The following is an 18,910-nucleotide window of genomic DNA, read 5'->3' on the forward strand; positions in this document are numbered from 1 at the left end:
TCCCTTGTCAACCGTAGTAACTAATGGACAGGAAAACGAGCCAGCAAAAGAAACGCAATGGCAATTTCACGACACGATTTATATTTTACCAACACAACTACGATTTCCTCGACTATTAATCGTTCGATTGAAACGATAGCAGGAAGAACGAAATGAAATTCAATATCACGTATAAAATTTCCATGATTACCAAATAACGAAACGGTATTAACATTGGACCAGTTATTCTGACTAATTTGATAATTCGAATGGTAATGCGGGTATATCAAATAACAATAAGGAATTTTACTAGCATCAAACTATACTTCTCAAGGGTAAATCTGAGCTAAATGCCGTATTGTTCCTCATAATTCTATTGGTAGAACGTACTTTCCCAGAAACTCACTGGAACAAATTTCAGAAATAGAGATCCATTCCGTAGAAGTAATAAGATGTTATTTAATAACGCCTTTATTATTTCTAGATGTTCTAGAAATAATTCCTTTATTATGAATAAATTCTTGCATAAACACACCTGTGATAACAAGTATGTAACTGAATAATATGTATTACAAGAATAACACAAGGCATCTGTGATCGAGGAATATTATCCGAAATAATAAATGAAAGGAACAACGATTCTCTCCAACATCGCAAATACTTTGCTTTCTTTATCATCTTTCCGATATACGACAAACCTTGGCGTTATGAAAAATTGAATCGAAGGAAATACGTTTGTACAAAACATAGGAAATATACATTATGCAAAAGGAATACATATGAATTCCGTATACGATGAACAACGTTTATGCTTAACCGATATCGATACATATCGAAACGTCGGATTTATACAGCTGTTCGTTCCGACAAGGACGCTAATATTGGCCGACGAGAAATCTGACTGGTTCTCTTCCCTGCGACACAACGGGTGTAATATTCTATTCCAAAGTCGAGACACCATATTCCCACGAATCCGTATCGACGTTCGACGGTACGCATCGACGTCTTACCATTCGAGAATCGATATTACGCCCGAAAAAGGAGCTCAATGGAATAACCTACATACGAGGGCGTTGCACCCTAGTGCATCGAATACCGAACCGCAATTAAAAAAATACAACGAAACTACCACGACGAAGTCTTCTTGTATTTTGTTTCTCTATGATTTTTTCTTCTATTCTCTATCCTATTTTTTCTACTTTTTTTCATTTAGTTCCATAAAAATGGAAACGAAAACTGTCCGTCATATTCGTTACACATCCAGACAATTATTCAAACAGCACGCTTTTTCTGGAAGTGGAATAGTGTCACGCGCAATTAGCAAACAAATCGAACGGGGATCATTCTTGACACATGAAATCATGGTTGGAATATTAAGATGAAGCTTTTATCGATCCCGTGGGAAAAATAGCAAGCCAATATGTCGAATTTTGTAAAATTGCATTTGTCATGTGTGAAACGTAAAACTGACTTTATATTCGTTATAAAAAAAGGTGAATGAGATTGTAGTTTAAGCCATAGTGCTCTTCGGAAATCATAATCGAACCTATTTAACCCAAAATCAAATCTCTATCGTTTTGACATGACAAATGGTTACATGACGTATCGTGGATATATCGCACGCTGATCTTTGTAAACCCAGGGAGATGAAAATTTTCTTAAATCAACGCGAAAGTCCAAACTTTCGTTCCCGGTAACCACGAAACAAGTTAGCGGCCACGAAGAAGACGAGAGCTAACGATTCACGATTCGATCCATCTTCCAGGCCACGTTGGAATTCCTTTCTAACAAAATTGAATGCAACTCAAGCCAAGAATTAATACGAAGCTGGACGATTGATTAAGCGTTCCCTCGACTGACTGGCGTAACGTCGAAATTTAATTGGAAATACTGTTGGTGCGGCGTGCAGTTGTCTATTTAATTACACGTCACGACACGGTGTTCGCATTAAACATCGACGATATTGCCCTCTTTTCAAGCGGACGCGTGGCAACCATCGGCGGAATAAGGAAACGCCGGCTGTTCGCGAAATACGACGGACCATTTATTATCTGAAAACATCGCCGTGTCACTGAGTCCCGTTCGTTTATTTACTTATTTGGTCTCATTTTCTGGGGTCAGCCGGTCAGAAAGTAACTGTCACCGCGACGAAAATGAAACGATGAGAGAAGAAAGAAAGTGAGCTGAAGCGAAAAGAAGTCCGGATAACTCTGCCCACCTCCCTTTCCATCGAAGGATGGAAGGTTTATTACCGTGAAAACGGAATAAGGGGAAATGTCGCAAAAAGCAGGAAACGCAACGAGGATCGTCACTTTACTCTTCCACTTGGAATAAGAAAACATTTAAGAAGAGTAGAGTCACTTTGCGACATTCGTTTCAGAGGGAACGTATCAGTGACGATGATTGAAACAGAATGTTGCGAGGAAGAGCACAATTATAAAGAGGAATTAAATCTTGGGAAGATTAATTTCTATTTGTGAAGTTATATGGGTTTGGAGAAATTGGAATTAACATGACTACTATAATGTTTAAGAAAAATTTCCAATGATGAAAGAAATCAGGTCTTTAGAATTTTGTTCTGAATTAGAAACTTATTTATGCTTTAAGAGATTGAGGCGAAGCAAAATAGAACATTTAAAAAAGTTACGAATAAATAATAGTCATCAGTGATCGAAAACCTGTCTATTACGTATGTTAACTTATTTATATTAAAAAAAGAATGAAAGATAATCTTTTTTCCAAAATGAAATATTCAAAAAATAAGAAAATTGTCTGAATGAAAAAGGATCAAATTCTTTGAAAATGTATCCAAAATAATACAAATCTGTTTATACAATATATGTATATATCAAAAAAATTTTAATTGATCTTACATCTAAATCTTTAATATGCCTATGATCAATAATTTATGTATAAATAAACACACTTAAAAAGACAGATTTTACACATTTATATTTCCAGAGTAGGAAAGCAAAAAAAAGTCCTTAATGGTAAACATAAAAAATATCTTTCGAAGCGGATTTCGATGGATGAAAAATTCAAGAATATTAATGGACCGACAATGTTTCGATGTATTTTTCGAAAGGTGTAGAGAAAACAGACGTGAATACCTCGTTGCACGTTCCATACGGAACTCCGTCGTGCGGTATGACTGGGAGTGTTATATTTTTTACGACAGCTGTGCTTGCGATTCGTTGGTTATTTCAAAGTAAAGCGATCACAGCACACGTTCACGCTGTTGCTGCAGACGAGAGTGGGAAAAATAACAAACGACCCTCCTCGCGAACTTATACCACAATAGTGACCGTAGAGAAAGGAAATTACGAACATCAATTTTTTAACTAGTATTTATTTTTCATTCATTGACTTGATGCACAAAATCAATTGTAAAAGTGGAGAGAAACTCTCTACTAGTCATTTTCGTTAACACTCGGCTACTCCGACCAACAAACTCGGCTACTCCTATGTTCGAGCAAAACGATTTAAAACTTTCCATTTGCGCGCTCGTTTCGTATTTTCCTTTGAAATAACTCGCAAAATAAAACAAAAGAAAAGATATATATAGTAAAATAAATGCAAAAAAGACACGAGAGTGCGGAGTGGAAGAAATAACGCCAGTGATAACATATTTTTGCCGGGGGAAAAGGAGTAGAAGAGAAAAAAGGAGAGAATGAAATATAATTGTGAAATGTCACTCTAAGTTCCTTCTATTCTCACGAATCTCGTGACCTTTCCCTTTCACGGTTGGCGCTCGACTGACCTCTCAAATGCCAACACTCGTTCGCTTCACGAAAGCGCGCACAGCATTTTTCCACTTTGCGATTAAACAGATCCTCGGATGTAATTAAATGCTAACTATGGCTCCCCGGTAGACTAGGGCTACTCTAAAACTAAATGTTTTCGCAAAATAACGTGCTCGAGATTCCTTTCTTCTATCCTACTCGTTACGCCGGAATAAAGGATAATATCTCGAGATATTTACCGAGATATTTTACTCGTATTGTATAATATATTCACACAGAAAGCTGTCTTGAGATAATGATTCGTAATGAACTTTATTTATGACTGAACGGACGTCTCATATTGGTACTTTAAGAATTATTGACTACATATTTCGCAGAACATACACTGGTATATAATATAACAAATGAATTTTGTAACTTGTTACGAATTAATCTTACATTCTGAGTGTTACTTCGCATTAAAAATATCAGAGAATCCCTTTGGTTCTATTAGATAATTAATTTGCTGCTATTTCAACCCTTTTGATATAGAAAATCTTTTGATACAATCGATCGACGATACCAGCGCTCTTTTGGTTTATAAAATCGAGGACTTAAAAAAAAACACTGTAAATTTACTTATATATGTAATATTAATTTTTCCCTGTTCCATTTTACATGATGAGAACAAAACAATTTGTGCGTACATTTTCAATGGCGTCAAAGCAGTATTTGCAGAATATAAATAGTTAAACACAGGAAAAGCTTTTAAATCTCTTAAAATTCTAATTTTCATTTCATCAAATTAAAGTTTCACAAAAATTTCAATCTCTTTTATAAACATAGCTAAAGAAATGGAATCCGCACAGGAACCTGTTTCGCGCTCTAAATATTATAACTGCAATACTTCATTTTGGATATTCTATTATGTATACATCCTGTACATTTTTACATCTTTAAATTTCTCATTAATGCGTGAACATTCGCAGTTTGCCCACGAATAAACGAATAACACGCCGCATTCGAATAAGAAGTAAACAACAGCGCAAACTGCACGCTATAAAACCAAAAATACCAGCTACAGCGTCGATTTTCTTTTTTCCTGTTTGGGTGCGAAAACCTGTGTCCCGTTTCTATTTAATATTGCAGACAACGAGCAACGACATGGATCGCTTCCCGGCAAGGCAAAGGATGGTTCGACGGTGCGCGATCAATTTTGCGGCGATCGAACCGGTGGTGAACGATGCCTGTTGTCGTCGAACTAATCCGCGGGGCGTTTACCTTCGGAACCTGAATAATTCGCGGTTCAAAAATATCGTTGGAAACCGCAGCCGAACGATTACGAGCCTCGATAAAAAAAACACGACTTCGTCGAGTACGATAATACAGCAGGGTTGAACGCGGCCATTGCGTAATAACTGTGAAATTATTCAAATTCGCGGTCTCTGCTGAGGCTGAAATTCGTCACCCGTTATACCTATGCGAGAACCATCCGTTTTAATCCTTGATAAATACCTTCAATGAAAGTGTGTTTCATTGCATGGTTAATCCCGATACGTGCACCGCGTTCCGTCACGATTTGCAGAACGATTTCGGGAACGTCTGAACGATTAAGAGCTAATTCCAACAAATCCCGCGCAATCAACCAAATGGAGATATTATAGCTTAAAGTGTATTTTGTTTTTGGATATGTTCGGGATATGACTAACGATGTAATGTTTTCTTTAACGCTATTCACTAGGATGATATTTGAAATTTATTGCCCTTTCGGAAATTTATTATTATATTATGGATGTTTATACATTAATGGGAATTTAAAGATGCAAAGATGGAAAAATTTATATGCAAAGGTATATAAAATATTCAGAGCGTGGTATTCGTTATGATATACATATGTACGTATAATGGACGAGGCGAAACTCTGTATAGAGCAATCTACTTCTTCGTGTTAATACTAGATAGATATTAACGTGATTTAAATTGTGGTTTGAGAAGATTAGACAGTTTGAGTATCGAACACGCGTAGAATATACGAGGATGAAACGTAAATATAACAAAATTTGATAGTAATAATAACATAAGATATACGTGTACAAATTTGAGGCCTAATAAATGTAAATGGTAGTACTTTATGTAATGATTAAATTAGAATAAAGACTAACTCTAATATCTGTATCTAAGTCTGCTTAATATTACCTGTTCTTTTATGATCTACAATTGCAGTGGTTGAGTGAACGACGGAACTTATACGATTATATATAACTATTGAAATAGCCGATATTCTGCGAACATCAAACATAAAAGTTATAACAGAGTCAAATCGTCTGGTGAAATAACAAAATCATCGCTTTCGCGCGATAAAGTAAACGCTGGCTTCTAGTCATTGACGAAAATAGATAACGGTATTGATCGCAGATATCTAGATTATACGCGAATCAGCCAATCAAAAGGTACATATGCTATCTGTGTGTACATTGTATACAGTTTGCGAGACGTCAATGTATTGTATATGAGCAGCGCAAACTGTGTGTACCGCTGCCTTAAGTTTGACCTACGTACCTATTTGACTCTATGCAGTCAGTAGCAATGAACGGTAATGTTGAAGTTGACCTATGCTCACGCATCGAATTGTCCATGTGACTATAGCATGAGCAAACGTTACCGTACACCTGTGAATACCGTCGAAGTATCATGTTCTACTTTAACGCGGTGCAAACTGTTGTTTGGTACAATAGACAATCCTTAGTAAGATTAATAGGTATTTCTATGATACGATCCCATAGGTGCCACAGTGTATCCATGCTGCGGAGCCATTAATCAACGTTGAGTCGTAAATAGACCCAAACGAACCGAGATGATGTGTTAAATAATTGAATAGAGGCATTAATCTCGTATGCTGTTCTATCCTCCGAACCGGTAGTGGTTTATAGTAAATAATTGAAATAGATTAACCCTCGCTGTCCTGCACAAATATTTTCCTCCGAGGCAAACATTTCCTGCTACCTGTCTTGTAAACCTCTTTATGTACTTAGACTTGACGTTCGACGTTTGAGATATATCTAGGATTATGCTGATTACTTTAAGGTTATTCCGGTAGTAGATTGCTCGAGGATCTCAGTACTTGCTCGAATATTTAAACCTGGAACTTTTAGTTTATTTGTTCCAATATCGATTATTCTACTTGATGTTCGTGTATTCTTATGGTTAAATATTTACATAAATAGTGATATGCCAGAGCACTTGGATGTTCAAACACTTATTTTTATTTCCGAGTAAACGCTACAGTTACTACTAGTGCGAATAAAGATGATGGAATTGTTACTATGACTTGATGGCTGATCTCAAATCTCAGAAATAGCAATAGCATCACGTCCATGCCGTAATCAATTATTCTTAACGGCCTTCCCATGAGGTACCTACGTACATAAATATCATAAGTGATAGAACTGCTTTCATATTTGAAATTCAGATCGGATCGAAGAAACGCAATATTCACCGGCGAAGAACTAGGAACATAATGATTTGTAGTTTCAGACTTCATTCCCAGCAAGCATGTTAAGGTCAAATGAGTTCTCGGCTATAAGCTCGTGATGCGCCTCGCAACGAACGCGAAACAGTGCCATCGGCGGAACGCAATTTAAATTCTCTTAGAACAGCCTATTCCATTATTCACTCGTCCCGTTCATAACCTGAAACGTGCATAAAGAACCGATGCAGCCGCAAACATGAACATTACCAAACACAGCTTTCGTAAGAGAAATAACTATCATCTCTCTTCGTTCTTTCTAAATCCAGTTCCTTTATTTGGTCATCAGTCGTGATGACGCTTGTACAGTGAGGAATTTGAAGATGCAAAAATTTCGACTCTTTTCTCGGCAAACTTGCTTTCCATCACATTTCTATAACGAATTTTATTGGCACGTCAAACGAAACGAAGAATAGACAACAATAAGTACAATTACAAAGCTGACACGTAAAATCATCGGGAGGAATCAATTCAATTTTTCTCAAGGCAGATTTTCTCGGTAACACGATTAGTAAATATCGCGCGTCATATTTCACTTCTCTTTACATTTTTATCGTTTTTAAATATTCGTACGCTTCTATCGAAAAATATGGAAAATATGGATAATATAGACAGATATTCGATAGAATCGGGGCAAGTAAAATTGACGGCGATATTCGCGATTCTACACGATTAACTCGCACCATCATTTACAACTGCACTTACTAAAATAAAATCGAAAAATATACAACTGCGAATCGTAAAAATTACAATGGACAACCGACCTTTTACTCAAGCCTGATTGATGGAGATCGAAATGGATTATACGCGTGTTCACTTTCTATTTTATACGTCGAAGTACAAAGTCTCATTTGTAACATTTTATAATAATGCCTAAATGTATGCAGTCTCACGGATTGAATATCAAGAACATATTATATATTGAATAATTTATTCCGAATAGAGATATTTCACAGTCCAAAGCTAGAAGTTAGAAGTCCAAACACCATATTCTAGGTTTCAATCCAACATCCAGCTACTAACAATATCTATGAAGCGGCACTAGGTCGCAAAGAACAACTCTCTTTCCAACGATTTCATCGGTACATAGTATAGCATCGAGGGAAGACCGTTTACGAAAGACCGACGAAACATAAACAAGGCCGCGATAAAACGTAAATGCTGACAGGCCTAATGGACATCGATATCCCTTTGGTCCTTCCGTCAAATACTCGGAAGAAAGCATACGTGACCACGATCGTGTCACGTAAAATAAAAAAAAGAGGTAGCTCGAACGAAAAGATAAAAAATAAGGTAACAAAAAACAAGAGAATTTATTTCTTGTACTCTGAGTTTACACTGACTGCGATTTGGTTCTGAGCTCCAGCCGTGACTTTCCACGACTGAAGCTCTTACAATTTGGCTTTCGGTGGGATCTGTTTCTTCTTTGTTTGTCACCCCTCAATATCCCCACTACCCTCCTGTAGGCGTACGTAACCGTTGGCCACGCTTCTAGAACATTCGGTGGAAGGACCGTTAGGATATAGATGACTCATTAGGCATGTAGAGGTTGTGTGGCGTTATGTTGTCGTCGGCGATAGTAGTAGTTGCTGGTTGTAGATGTCGCTGCTGGGACACTGCTAATTATTCTTTTATTTTGATGCGTGGCAGAAAAATAGGATCACGGGCACCGGGAATCGAAACTCGGGTCCCAAACGTTCGAAACCTAGAGCGCTAACCACTTCGCTACCGTGTCCGTTACTTAGTGTCGTGTAGCGGTATTTGTTGTCGAGTGCCGCTATAGGCACTTCGGCGATAACATTGTCGCCAATTCCGCCACATCTTTATCTCCATCATCGGTCCATCGGATTTGAAGTATGCCGGTCGTGACAATCGCGGAAGCTTAACGAAAATTTGCGTAGTGGGGATATCGAAAGATGACAAAAGAGAAGAAAGCGGATTAAGAGATGAATTGTCAGCAACAGTTGTTAGTAAGCAGTCGTCAGCACCAGTCGCGAGTCGAGAGTTGTGAAACAGCCACTAGTCGAGTTAATAAAAGAATTATTAAATAAAACGCCGATTATTTCTTTGGCACTCTACACGTCCTATACCTCATCTGCAATTCAAAGATCATGTTCAGAAAAGCTAATTGTCAATTAATGATAAATTTTTGCACACACTTGATCTGCTCCACAACTTCCCTTTCCCACTCCAGGTCTATAAATTCCGCGCCTAGGAAAATTCAAACTCGCTGCTTCAATTTTCAATCACTAAAAAGTTTATAATTTTCATAAAATCATCCGTAGAAGAATTAATTTTCGATCAATGTATGTTAAATTCTTCCTCGTGCTTGATTTATCTTTCCACGTTACAAATCTAAACAAATTCCACATCTAAACAAATCCAAACATAGTACTCCAGTTTCAACTACCATCAGTCTCAGCCCAATTACCCGCTTCCGTCAAGATCCGCCGCGAGGAAGAGAACCAGCAGGTTTCCCTGCGCATACATCCACCGAAATCGAACCTTACGGTATAAAATTTCCTGTAACCCAACTAGCTCCACCTACGCCAGTACATTTTTATCGCGCATCTTCGATCCGGCCTCATAAGAGATTTTATCGGCAGCGGCGATGGAACTTCTCTCGAGTGCATTTGCGAGCCGATGATTGCTTCTCGCTGCTATCATGTTCGACGAGAGCAACTGGCCCGCCCCCCGTTCCGACTCCCTCGTTGTCAAAGCTGGATGAGGGAGGAGGTAGAAAATAAGTAGAAAGGTAAAAAGAGTCGAGAGTACGAGGGGAATAAGATGGACGGCGTTGTCCTTTTGCTTCCCGCTGCGAGAAGGAAAACGAGAAAAGCAAGCAAAGTAAGGGAGCACGATAGAGAAACCCGAACAAACAAGAAGGCGAAACGAGCTGGAATTCGTTCGTTCCAAGGAAGGCACGTCTCGGCTTTCGTACTTGAAAATACATAATTCACCTTTGTTTACAGCTGGGACGAAATCGATCGATCGCTAATCCATTTTCTTCTTTCTCCGCCTATTGTTCCGCTCGACCAGAGAATTACGTCGCTCGAATGCACCAACTGTGTGAATTAACGCGCCCTTTCTTCTGTTGTTTCCGGCCGTCGATTTTGTTTCCCTAGGTTCAAATTCACCCAGGCAATGCCGCTTTCTCTAATCGTTAAAGTTACATCGGCTACTCGCCGATAACTCTTTTGTTCGCGTTTTGCGACCCCCTGCCGAAATGAACAACCTTTCCGCCCTTTTAAATGAACTCAGCCGTAACTGGATCATTTCAGACAATGGAATAAAATAATCGTGCTAGAAACAATTTTTCCTTTCGAGCTTCATACTGTTAATGAATTTCTCGAGGTTTCTTAACAGGATTAAAATGAAATATCATTTTGGATATCGTTTAGAGAATGGTCAAAAAAAGTTGAATACACGACGAAGAAGATTTATGAGAAATTAGATATTTTAATTAATAAATTGCTCTTTAAAAGAAAAGAAATCAATTGTCTTAATTCTTTTAAGTCATCGATAAAATTGTTATCCTTATTTCTTATTATCTCATACATGTGTGTGACGATTTTGTTGTTATAGAATCTTTCATTCTTCTGCGTTTATGCTGCGTTTATGATTCTCGGTATTGAACAAGTTCCATACGGATCTAAAGAAGCTATCAATCTAAAGCTATCAATCTAAAAAATACTGTGAATGCTGCCACAGTTATACATTTTTCTATATAACAACTTCATACAATGTAATGCCTAAGATACACTCTATCAATGATTTACCGATAGAATTTACGTTACCAGTTGACTTCTTCAACAATACTGCACCATCTTGTTGTAACTTATATTTCAACGACTACGTACACTTCTTCAATTTGCTGCAATTGGTGAAAATTCCTAGGTAAATATACAAAATTGCAAACATGGACGAAATCTGATGACAGAATTTGTTGACACACTCCGACATTTAGAACCTGAACTAGCTTCGAAATCTATTTCAAGATAAGTGCAAACGTCACTGACATGATTTCTATTCCAAAAATTACCTCACACATGCTCGCCTAAATTACCCCAATGAACAAACTGGAATTCCAATAACGTAATTTACCTTATTGTTATCTTTAGGAACAATTCCTCTACGACATACATAAAAGTCCCAGTTTCATTGAAATTCACGTTCGCCAATGAAGCCCTCCAATGACAAATGGACTTTATATTCGTCGGTGAATTCAAAGATTCGCCAGAATTACATGAATGACGCGCGAACTGTAACATGGGAATATTTCTAGGTTCGGACCTGGCCGTTATATAACTAACTTAGTGCGCATCGGTGATGTCTAAAGGGCAGTAACTGACCGTGATATTAATTGCTTCCTGGCTATTAGCAAATGGGCCCGCGGAGATCTCGCAAAGGGAGCGGCTTCCCTGCGCGAGTTTGCCATTAACATTAACGCAATCTGTCGTGTTATACGTGGCACGCTAGCATTGCAACACGTACCAGCGCTAAAATCCCGCGCAACCAAAATCGAAAATGCAAGGAGCATTGTTACCCATAAAAGGACAACCGTGTATACGACTATGGCTAACTGAAAGTTCAACCAAACTCGAGATACGCTCTTAGGTCGCTAATCTTGTTCCCTACTGACCTGTTCGGGCTTAATTCGTTCGAGAAGTTGAGATCGTAACGCTTGCGACGTGGATATTGGATAAGGCTATTTTTGAGGAAACGCTGACTATTAGGTTTTAATCAAGGACCAAAAATAATAGGTATGTTTTAAATCTTTTATGAGAAGTTACATGAACTATAATATGAATCATAAACGAGAAATCATGGATAATGAAGGGGATTGTTATAACTGTTGTATGAACTACAGTCATCCGGACTATTTGCTTAGTTTACTGCACTTGCAGAGTTTGATCAAAAAGTTCAGTAACATGATACATAAAACGTGGTAGGAATAAGCAATAGAATATAATATATTATGTTCTATTTTATGTATTCCATTATATATAATATTATATTATTATTACATATGTAGAGGTGTGTCAGGACAAGGATAGTGCAAAATGACGAAAGCAATTATTGCTGTCACAGCTTGTTATATGTATTTCTGGTCCTTAAATAGCTCTACGTACACAATATACAAGTATTGCGGAGATACCCGTTAGTGCTGATGATTTCTGTGTATATTCGCTTGATATTGTATTACATTCTGCCCGCCCACGAACGTGTCTGTTTATTAATACTGGTCAGAGGAGAATCGGAAAAATTTGAATTTGTTCTGACCCGACGGTTGTCTGTAGCGGCGACATTGTTCTGCCCGGAGTTTACGTTACTTGTATTCTAATGGTCTTGATGCTCCGGGACAAAACAATAACATGATTTGATTTGTCCTCTAAATCATGTTCCGTTGCACATACATATGTGTATAATTGTATAATATATTTAATTAAATATATATATAATGGAATACATACAATGGAATATAATGGATTAATAACGATAGAAGCATTACATTACAAAAATTTAAATCTTTCCTTTCTAATCACATCCATCTTGATAAAAATGACCACGGCTAGAACAGAATCAAAGTCATATCATAGAATGATATAAATCATAGAATCAAACATATATAGCTAGAAAAATATGGCTTCATTTTGACGAAAAATACCCTGTGTAAAAGTTATAATTTTTGTTTGGATCGAATTTCGGTACGTAGGAATCCATCGAATATCGTGGAAATGTTGAAAAATCGACAACATGCATGATACTTTTTCCTTTCGAGCGTTGCATATTTTTCCATTTCATGAAAAATACATATTAATGAACATCGTCGGGGATATCGATCGCTGGATTGATATCACATTGATAAACAACACCGTCCAATGAAAGTATGCTCTATACCGGAGCAATGAATCCGTATGAAAATGGTCGGCAGATTCGATTCGTGTATTGGGCAAACACTTTTCTTATACAAACTATTTGCAGTAACTACAATATTTACGGAGGTGGCATTTGCGTATTCAGAATAGTTTCGAAAATTTGTTAATGCATTCGAGTCGACTTTGTCAATACGGATTCATTTGCAGCCGACAAAACCCCGTGCGCAAATATACGAACGTTAATTAAGTTTCGATTTCGACATGCATACGCGCGGATATATGCGTTATAAAAATGCTGCCGAATGGAAAGCCGCCTTGACAAATGGATCCGTAATGGCGTGATTCGCTGTTGGCCAAATCCTGAAAAGCATCGCGCTCAAATTTTCATCGCATCGATAAAAACACTCGATGAAATGTTAATGAATATCTGAGCATAACACAAATGTATTTAATGTATCGAAACGTTTACCAGTAATATTTACTGTCATAATTAGTAACCTGTAAGCTCACTGCACATAACCAAACGCATGCAATACGCATTTGCATAAAGACAATTTCTCATTAATTGAAAAGTTTGTATCAAAGACAATTTTTGTCGATTTTTGTATTTTACCAAAACAACAAAATACTCTTTGATTGTTATTGGATACACAACAATACGTTATTTAAACGAAGCATTTATCAGATTACATATTTGTAATTATATAGCAGCAAAGTAAGTCACAATGTTGTGTATTCCATGACTGAAACTGTTTGTCAGATAACAACTTTTTTATTGAATTAATAAAAAGTGATACCTGCACTTGAACTCAGTATTCCTCACGAAATAAAAATCAAACATATAATAGAGTATTTGATACCAACATTTTTTTCTTCTTCATTGCTGTTATTAAATTGAATCATTTGAATATATGAGTCACTGTTTGAGAAAGCAGTACTCGTGATGCTATTGTACAACTCCCTCTGAACAGATTCACTGAACAATAAGATTCTCGTATTATAAGACTCACCTCTAGCTACGAAGATGCCTCATTATTTTAAAATTCGAAAAGCTTAACAAATAATCTAATAATCTCACTTCAACTGAATATCCCTTACTAAATAAAAACATATGATAGAACCCTTAATATCAACATCTTTTTTGTCCTCGTTACTATTAGATTGAACAACCATCATATGTGAATCGTTGTTTACAAAAGAAAGACAAAAACACTTTCGTCAAAAATGTCTCGTTTTCATAGAATCAGTCAATTTTTACTGAATGTGTAATAAGTTTCATATATTACAAGTCACGTCTCTGATTACTAGAACATACTACTACTTTAAAATTCGAAAAATTTAACTGGAGTTATTTTCTTTACGAGCTTTTCAATTTTTATTTTCTACTTCAATTAATGCATCTCATAACCTAAATCATTCTATTTTATGGCTGCTAACTTAACATAATCAACTATCGACGACGACGACGACGACGATGTAACGTAAATCACGTCAGAGACCGGGACACGCACGCACCGCTGGCGGGATGGTGTCGCGATCAGCATACTTCGAGTCCGATGGACCGATGATGGAGATGGAGATGTGGCGGCCTTGGCGACAATGTGTATCGCCGAGGTGCCTAGTGAATTATCTGTATCCTAACGGTCCTTCCACCGAATGTTTTAGAAGCGTGGCAACGGTCACGTACACCTACAGGGTAGTGGGAATATTGAGGAATTTTTTTTTTTTTTTTTTTATTTATTAGAATATTTACAATCAATTCTCGTTGAGAATTTTCAGTAACTTAATTTGGCGTGATACAATGACATGGATTATAATAGTTTTATATTGTTGATTCTAGTGGAAACTAAGGATTTAATCTAGAGGGTATTTTCTTTTTAGTCTATGGATCTGGTCCGTCGTGTCCAGTAGTTGGGCGACTAATGGGTTGTGGTGGTTGTTGACTCTTGTGTTATATCTGCTTCTGGACTTGTGTATTTCATCTTTGACTGTAGGTATCTTGAGGTCACGGTGGATTGTTTCGTTGGTAACATACCAGGGTGCATTTAATAGAGATCTTAGCGTTTTCGATTGGAGTATTGAGGAATGACAAACAAAGAAGAAACAGATGCCACCGAAAGTCAAATTGTAAGAGCTTCAGTCTCGAACAGTCACGCCTAGAGCTCAGAAGTGTATTATAAGTGTATTATTAAGTGTATAAACGAGGAAAAAATAAAGTTTCCTTTTTTTTTTAAATTTCTTTTTTATTTTACGCGACAACGACAACGACGACCGTTAGATATAAATCGACAAAGAAACAAGAACACGAATCGTAAGAATATACGTGAGAATGAACAATCGTAAGAATGAACACGTTCGAACTAAATCGATCGATGTATGGAAGATATCTATACCGTCATCGAACCATCGATAAATGTAATCGATAGAACACTTACCTTGAAAGGCAGCCTCGAAGGTGGTCTTCTCCTCGATGGGGTTTTGGGCGAGAACCAAGACGACCGCCAGATGAGCAAGGATCACAAAAAATCGGCAAACACAAAGTTCAGCCATCGTCCTGCGATGTACATGCACACGCTCGCTCCGATAATGTTCACTTTCGCATTTCTAGGAAATCAACCAACCAACTTCTTGATCGACTATCGATTGTCGCGCGAGTTTCACCGTCGCGTAGAAACGCACACTAAAAACTTCCCCCGATTTTAACGACCGATTCTGCAATACAAATAAGAAAAAAAAAACGCGTATCAAAGGCACCATATAGCGCATATGCATATGCAAAAACATCAAATAGCGCAGATAACACTCCTTTCGTTTTTGTACTTTTACCGTATTTTCTTTTCTCTTTCTTTCTCGTATAGACAGTACGAAGACACTCGGTCAAGTGTCTCGAAACACGGACGTTATACGACCGAAATTCTCTGAAGGTACTACGAGGTCGTGTCAAGAAGACGTATACACCGTATCGGGTATACTGCAACGATAACACGGCCACCGGCGCAAAAAGTGGACAATTGTCCGCCTTCCACTTTCAGCGTCTGTGTAAAGCGTATACACATCGAAGCACGCCGGGCCAGCTACTATCACGAATACATGACTATATACGCGGTACACGGTCGCATACTTTTAAGCTCGTGTCGTCCTTTCATGTACCATCTCTGTCCTCTCTATCGGATGAGGAGCTCTTTTCACCTCGCTTTTTAGTTTAACATTTGACTGCGCGCATAATGAGATCTCTTACCGATATTTACCGTACTTGTTACCCGTCAGCAAATGATCGGACTCTATTCTGCCGGTGATATTCGATGCAAATTCACTCGGTTACGTATGCATATCAATATCGATATCGATATGCATATATTATAACGAGACAGTTCAAAGAAAGATACATTTTTATCCAGAAAAAACAGAGAAAATATGAAAGTCTAAAGATAAAATTTGATGAATTGGAATTTGACTTCGAATCGAAATTATTAAAGAAGATTTAATTTTGATATTATTGAACGTACTTGAAGCTTGTAACACATAATTGGAAGCTGTTATAAAAATTTTTGAATTAAAGAGAGAATAACAATAAAGCTCATTTAAACGAACAATTGTTATTCACTTACGTTAATCACTATAAATTTTACGATAACGTGTTTGTAAAAAGCGGGTAGAAAAGACCTCGAAATCGAAAGGCGAACCCGGCGGCGGGTCGCAAGCGTTCGCGGCTACCCTCGAAAGCAAACTGAGAACTATGTATCTAAATTCAATACGGTTCTCCTTGACACTACCGAATGACTTAAGCTCAAACGTCAACTATCGACTGTGGTGAGCCTCGGCTAAACTCTCTCTACCTTCCTTAATCTTCATAAAGTTCAACGACCACAATCGAATCGCTTGAAACCATAGTTATGTCACACGAATCGAAACTACGCAAATATACGATCGACAGCGCCACGAGAAAACTGCCGCTGAAATATTTCAAATCTTCGTATCGTGCATATACACCATATATCGCGATATAATTAGAATTATAAGATTGATTTAATCTTGAGACGATATCTCAAAGCTCGTGAAGAAAACATTTCGCCGCGATAGAAAAGGAAGGCAGACGAGAATGATGGGAAAAGAACAGAGAAAAGTAACGATCGAAAACGTTCGTTTGGTCGTCGTACCTGTCCAAAACAGTCTCACGGTTGTTGTTCGACACAAAAGAAGAAAAGATACGGTGGCTAGAGAGACTTTAGCACACACGCGAACCCGAAGGTGAAAGGAGCTTCGCAACAGCCGTCGACGCCGGCCGGTGTCTCCAATCGAACTGCGGAGGTTGGTCGATGGTGGCGCCGCCGAGGGACGCTGAGCGTCGCCGTGTGGCATGCGTCATAACGACGTGGAAACGCCACCGCCTTCGATCGGCCGCCATTTTTTTTTTTGAAGCGCGTTACTAACCCCCTTGAAAACATTCCACCCCAAACGCTGTTTCCCGATCGGAGCTCAGGAGCGTACGATTTTCAGGTAGCAGAAAAAATCGGTTGAAAATTTAACAATTATAATTTCTTCTATGTACATTAAGAATATATTTCTTACTAAAATATTAACAGATTGTGGATGTTTATGCAGATGTATATATTTTCATAGTTTAGTAATAGAGTGAAACTTACATATGAAAATTAATTTTGTTTCTAGGTTTTGATTACATACTATTTATTTTGTATATTTCACGTATGAAATACGTTTCATCTATTTATGTAATTTAAATATACATATGCAGAAGAATTAATTTTAGTCAAGCGATCGTTATCAATTTGATTTAACTATCAAATAACATAAAATAACAGTTATAAATAACATTTAAGGTATGTAATGAGTATAACTGAAAATAGGGAAAGAAATACGTATGTATATGTCAAAATGAAATATGATTTTGGAGCAAAATTTCAATTTTAAGTGTAGTTAGAATTTAAATTATAATGATGGCATATGATTAATGAACATTCCGTTGCTATAGTATATTTTCAATGTACTTATTGTATAACCTTTACATACATTGGTGTATATCTACATACGTTTATATATTTTATCTGCATATTTTGACATATTTTAATTGCATAAACATTCACATTCTAGACATTAACGTTACAGTATGTGAGAATATTCTATAGAATATATGCACGTCAAAATCTATTAATTTCGAATGACGCCATGAATAAATGTTCCTATCTCATACAAGGATTTAATTACCAATAAATAATTCGCGAACTCTACCGAAGATGGAAGATTATATAACACTTGTCAAAAGCTGAATGAATAGATTCGACACACACATGTTTATATAATACATACTAATTGTACAGTCTATTCAAACCTATTATAATGTACATAATAATAAAGCGTAATAACGAACGAATTGAAGTACGCGGTTAACAATACCATAACTTGAGTATAACGATAGCATGGATGCTAAAAATGCTAAACTCCTCGAGAAGCTTTCTCTGCATGATATTTTCAATTTGAAAGGCAATGAGAGAGGGTTAAAACTAACGACAAAGGTTTTAATGTAAATGAAATAAATACTGGTGATGTACTTGACCTGCAACTTTCACTTATCGTTTAAATTAATTCAAATTTTGTTTAAACCGATTAATAATGGCCTCTTACAGTTAACCGAGTTCAACCATCGTGTCCTCTGTAGGATCTTAACAATAAATGGATAACCTTTCCTATAGAAAACTCGAAGCAGCAAAAAACTGGTACGAGTGTAGCGAAATAAAATTGTAGCAATACGGTAACGTTGAAAAAAGAACTTGCACATTGTGAAAAAC

The 18,910-nt window shown here is 37.1% G+C and overlaps 1 protein-coding gene across 4 annotated transcripts in view; it reads right to left on the reverse strand.

Moving 5' to 3' along the window:
- Window positions 1-17,422, reverse strand: part of LOC126922042 (pikachurin) — a 264,697-nt gene extending 247,275 nt beyond the window's left edge. The window contains exons 1-2 of one of the 4 annotated variants that reach the window (XM_050734216.1): window positions 17,264-17,422; window positions 15,542-15,818 (exon numbers count right to left, since the gene is read on the reverse strand). In XM_050734216.1, the coding sequence (XP_050590173.1) occupies window positions 15,542-15,656 (115 nt within the window). In that variant the 5' untranslated portion in view covers window positions 15,657-15,818; window positions 17,264-17,422. The remainder of the gene's footprint in view (window positions 1-15,541; window positions 15,819-17,263) is intronic. The other 3 variants (XM_050734219.1, XM_050734217.1, XM_050734218.1) reach the window with 3 other exon arrangements.
- Between the last annotated feature and the right edge of the window lie 1,488 nt (window positions 17,423-18,910).

Source organism: Bombus affinis, chromosome 11 (assembly GCF_024516045.1).
Source record: "Bombus affinis isolate iyBomAffi1 chromosome 11, iyBomAffi1.2, whole genome shotgun sequence".
Classification (NCBI taxonomy): Eukaryota; Metazoa; Arthropoda; class Insecta; order Hymenoptera; family Apidae; genus Bombus; species Bombus affinis.